The sequence below is a fragment of the Sycon ciliatum genome, chromosome 5 (genome assembly GCF_964019385.1).
Source record: "Sycon ciliatum chromosome 5, ocSycCili1.1, whole genome shotgun sequence".
NCBI classification, from domain to species: domain Eukaryota; kingdom Metazoa; phylum Porifera; class Calcarea; order Leucosolenida; family Sycettidae; genus Sycon; species Sycon ciliatum.
Window position 1 is genome coordinate 38,312,529 of NC_088647.1, and position 4,426 is coordinate 38,316,954.

Sequence of the window (4,426 nt, forward strand, 5' to 3'; positions counted from 1 at the left end):
AGTAGCAAGTGTTACCTTCACTGGGAGCAGAGGTAACTGCAGTTGGATCCCGGGACGGATACCCTGATTCCGTCAATCCTTTTTCTGCAACTTGTCCTCGCCCACTTACTGAGGTGTGGTGAGCCCATAAGTGGGATCATTTTCAAGTCCACCCAGAGTTTTGGGGATTTCAGGGGGTTTCAGCCATTGGCGGTTCAATAGGGCTTAAAAGTGCTACGTCACAGCATAGCAACAATTTCAAAAATTCAAAAACTGGATCCACTTGGATCCAGTTTTTGTATGGATCCAAGCACATTTCAAGCGGTCTTACCCACAGCATGGTGATGTAGCCAGTGAAACTGACTGATTTGGCTAGTGGGGGCGGGGTTACAACTGGTCGCGAAATAAAAATCACACCTGCATGCGACACGAGGGGGTTGCTATGCACCCACATACTTAGGCAATAGCAAAGTCACACCTTAGTGGATCCAAAAATAGAAATGTGATGTCAACTTACTACTCCCTGGCCGTTTTGACGTCATCACTTTCAAGCCCTATAGCCAATAGAGTCATCTTTCCAAGATTCCTTTTGAGTCTCTCTCACCTCTCCCGGGGAGACCCACGTGACCCAGTTTTGGCAGTGAGCAACAAGTACAAGTGTGTGTGTGTGTGTGTGTTTGTGTATGTGTGTGTGTGGGTGTGCTTGCGTCCATAGCCCTTCCAAAGACCCTTGGAGTGCCTATGGATATTGGTCACATCGTACGGGAGCGGCGTTTGCGCTGGCTTGGACACGTGACACGGATGGAAGATGACCGGTTGCCCAAGTGTGTTCTCTTCGGTGAACAGGCTGCCCCGCGTCCCGCGCATGGTCCAGGCAAGAGGTGGAGGGACGTCATTATGGATGACGTTTCGTCGGTTGAGCCACCGGTACCAACATGTGGATGGTACGGTGCAGCCCAGAACAGTCCGGAGTGGCGTACCATTGCCCGTCGACCACCCAAGGCACCCTCTGCTGCTGGCTACGGTTGCGCCTGCGGCCGCATGTTCCGTCGAAGCGGCGACCTGAAACGCCATCAGTCGTTCTGTTGTGGACTGGAGAAATAACTATGCGCTACCATTGCTAAGCAATGGGCAAGGTCAAGGTGTGTGTGTGTACAGCATGTGTGCGCGTGCATGTGTGTGTGTGTGTGTACAGTATGTGTGTGTGTGTGTGTGTGTGTTTGCACAGTATGTGTGTGTGTGTGTGTGTTTATTGTGTGCCACGAACCTTTCTGCCGGTTGCTGCCATATTAGTCCTTTCTCTATCATTGCCTCTGGCAATGGGCAAGTTCAATGTTCAAGTATGTGTGTGTGTATATGTTGGACTCAGTAGAGCGTCCAGCCCCTATATGATGTCCAACCCCTATATAGAGTCCATTGGTCTAAAATCCACTGTACAGAGTCCAAACTTGGAATCAACTGTGAGCTCAGTTTAGATGGACATCACTCCCTGTATAGAGTCCAGCCAATTGGCTTCACCCCTATATAGAGTCCATTGGTCCAAAATCAACTGTACGGAGTCCAAATTTTGAAATCAACTATAAAGAGTCTTTATGTGGACAACACTCCCTGTATAAAGTCCAGCCAATTAGGCATCCCCTATCGAGTTCGAAATTAGACATAGGATCTGCTGTAAGCAGTGAATATTAACCAGAAAACGGCCTCTCCCTTTAATCCTTTACATCATTCACTTCTCAAGATAAAAATTATGTATTGAGGCGCCACTGCAGCCACTTCACTACATGAAAAACCCTACAAACACCATCCTCAGATCAAGTGGTCTCTTCGCAGACGCTGCAAATTACAATATCTCAATCATGCAGTGTTGCCAAATTATTGTGCACGCACACACACACCCACACAACACCAAGAAAATACCTAGAAAAAAAAACAAGAATCGAAAGAGAATAATGGAGAGCCCAGGATTAATTATTTGTTTTCAAACTATTGCGCGCGCGCGCGCGCACACACACACACACACACACAAACGTATAGAACGCCAAGAAAACACCAAGAAAAGAGTAGAGACACAATACACACGCAACTCCAACAGCCATGCAAACGTCCACCCATTTACACGTAAAGTCAAGAGGGATAACAAATAATTATACGAAACGAATGCATACGGGGACGGGTACACGCACGTTTACATACACGTAGTAGTGTAAGAGAGTAACATAGTGCAGTGGTCAGCATAATACTAGCACATGCTGAGAGTGCAATAGCAAGCTTCACCATTGCTCATGGCCATGCAAATGTTCAGCAGCACTCAGTTCCGCAAGCTTCTGAAGATCAGCACACCTGCGACAAATAAATAGCACAAGGATACGCTTATTAACGTAATGATGCATGGGAGCACACAACTACCAAGTTCTCAACGAATGTGATGCTCAATGAAAATCAATCCACTCAAAGACCTGTGAACAGGTGACGGTGGGGACAATAATCTATTAGTAATACGAGGAATAAGATCGTTTGTGCACACTCAAGACGCACAGACACACCAACATACATGTAGTGTACACAGTGTTTCACTGCAACTAAATTGAAATGAGATGATTTGAACAATCTGTACAGCGTTGCCGTTAGTCAGTCTTCCCCAAGATAGAAATGCAATGATTTGTTGTCACGAGGCAGTTTCACTGACACAATGTCATGTTCGTGACATCAAAACGGTTACTTCAGGGAATACGAGTATTAGCTTGCTTTTTCTTGTCATTGGCATACAAGCAATCCTCCTACCACTACTAGTACACTGGCACTGCGTTTGTGGATCCCATTGTATTTGACATCATACTATAATTTGTAGAGGAAGAGTGTCGTGGAGTTTCACATAATTTTCACAGGGATAAAAATACATTTCTCATGAAATAATTATAATAATTGATGATAGCTAGACGATCGTATACGATTGATGCAAAGTCCTTGCAGTCCTTGAGGACTATTACGAAGTGGTTGATTACTTTTAGGGCATTCATTCAAGCAACATCAAACAAACACGATGCGCTCCTTGAAAATGGAAACAAATTCAAGCATAACGACAGAACAGCAGACCAATCGAAACGAGTAAAAGCTTCCTTACCTCAGTCATCGTCCTGCCATGTAGTTGGACAGCCTTTTGAGACGGTGGTACAGGCAGCTCTTGTCCAGTCAAACAGGGGTATCCTTGTGGCGTCGAACGAAAGAGAGTGTCAGTGTATCTGACACGTCAGATTGGAACTGTGCTGAACCTTTCTCTTTCTCCGCTTTCTGCTTTCATCCCTCGCTCTGATGAAACCGTTCAAACGTCTTACTGGCAGCAATGGCCAGCCAAACAGGGGATCCTTGTGGCGTCGAACGAAAGAGAGTGTCAGTGTACCTGACTCGTCAGATTTGAACTGTGCTGAACTTTTCTCGTTCTGCAATTTCTGCTTTTATCCCGCGCACTGATGACACGTCTTCAGAGAACCACAAGACGCTTTCCAGATTTGATTTTGAACGTCTCCTTATCCTCCTTGGTTACCTCGAGACAGATTACTGTCAGCAACTGCACAGCAGAACTGGCAGCCATGGCTGAAGTGAAGAAAGGAATGCGCTGCCACGAGGCAAGCAAAACTGAAAATGTGTTTGTTCTCTTTCGGGCACAACTTCACACAGGACGGCGTGACTGGATAAACTGGACTCCTGGACTGTGAATAGGGGACTTGTAGAAAAAGTGTACTCTTTATAGGGGATTGCGCGGCAGGATGAAGCTGATCAAAACTGAGTGGACTCCTGGACTCTGTATAGTGGATTTTGGACCAATGGACTCTATATAGGGTGCTGGACATCATATAGTGCATGGACTCTATACTGAGTCCTACATAATTATAGTCATGCACACACTCTCGTGTGTGGTTGAGTTGGCTAGACAAAGTGACCGTGCATGGGCACGAGGTTTCCGTCATGTCGATGGTATTGGAATTACGCACCGTATTTTCTGGAGACAACGCCGCACTTTGAACACTCAAAATTCACCCAAAAGAATGGCTTACTGTAAATATACAAAATTTCGGCGCTGCAAAATTTCGGCACTTCACGATTTTTGACATTTCGGCGGCGATTTATTTTCGGCGTGGGGTAGAGGGCATGGTATTGCGACAAATGCTGTGAAAAATTTCATCGGCGTTTTAATTTAGGCGTTTTGGGTCGGTGCCGAATATAGCCGAAATTAAATAGCTGCCGAAAATTTGTATATTTACAGTATATTCCAATGATCAAAATAACAGTGATCATCAAATCGATGTCTGTATTTCATGGCAAAAAATGTGGGGGGGGGGGGGGGAGTTGGTGCAGCTTATACTCCGGAAAATACGGTACTGTATGACTTGTAATTTAAAATATAATTATATTTCTCTTAGCCTTGTTAGTGGAATTTGTGTCATTGATC

The 4,426-nt window shown here is 45.4% G+C and overlaps 1 protein-coding gene across 3 annotated transcripts in view; it reads left to right on the forward strand.

Moving 5' to 3' along the window:
* Positions 1 to 811: 811 nt before the first annotated feature.
* The window catches only part of LOC135818612 (uncharacterized), a 27,274-nt gene continuing 23,659 nt past the window's right edge, over positions 812 to 4,426 (forward strand). For all 3 annotated transcript variants that reach the window (XM_065331998.1, XM_065332000.1, XM_065331997.1), the window contains exon 1: positions 812 to 1,121. In XM_065331998.1, coding sequence (XP_065188070.1) covers positions 1,107 to 1,121 — 15 coding nt within the window. In that variant the 5' untranslated portion in view covers positions 812 to 1,106. The remainder of the gene's footprint in view (positions 1,122 to 4,426) is intronic.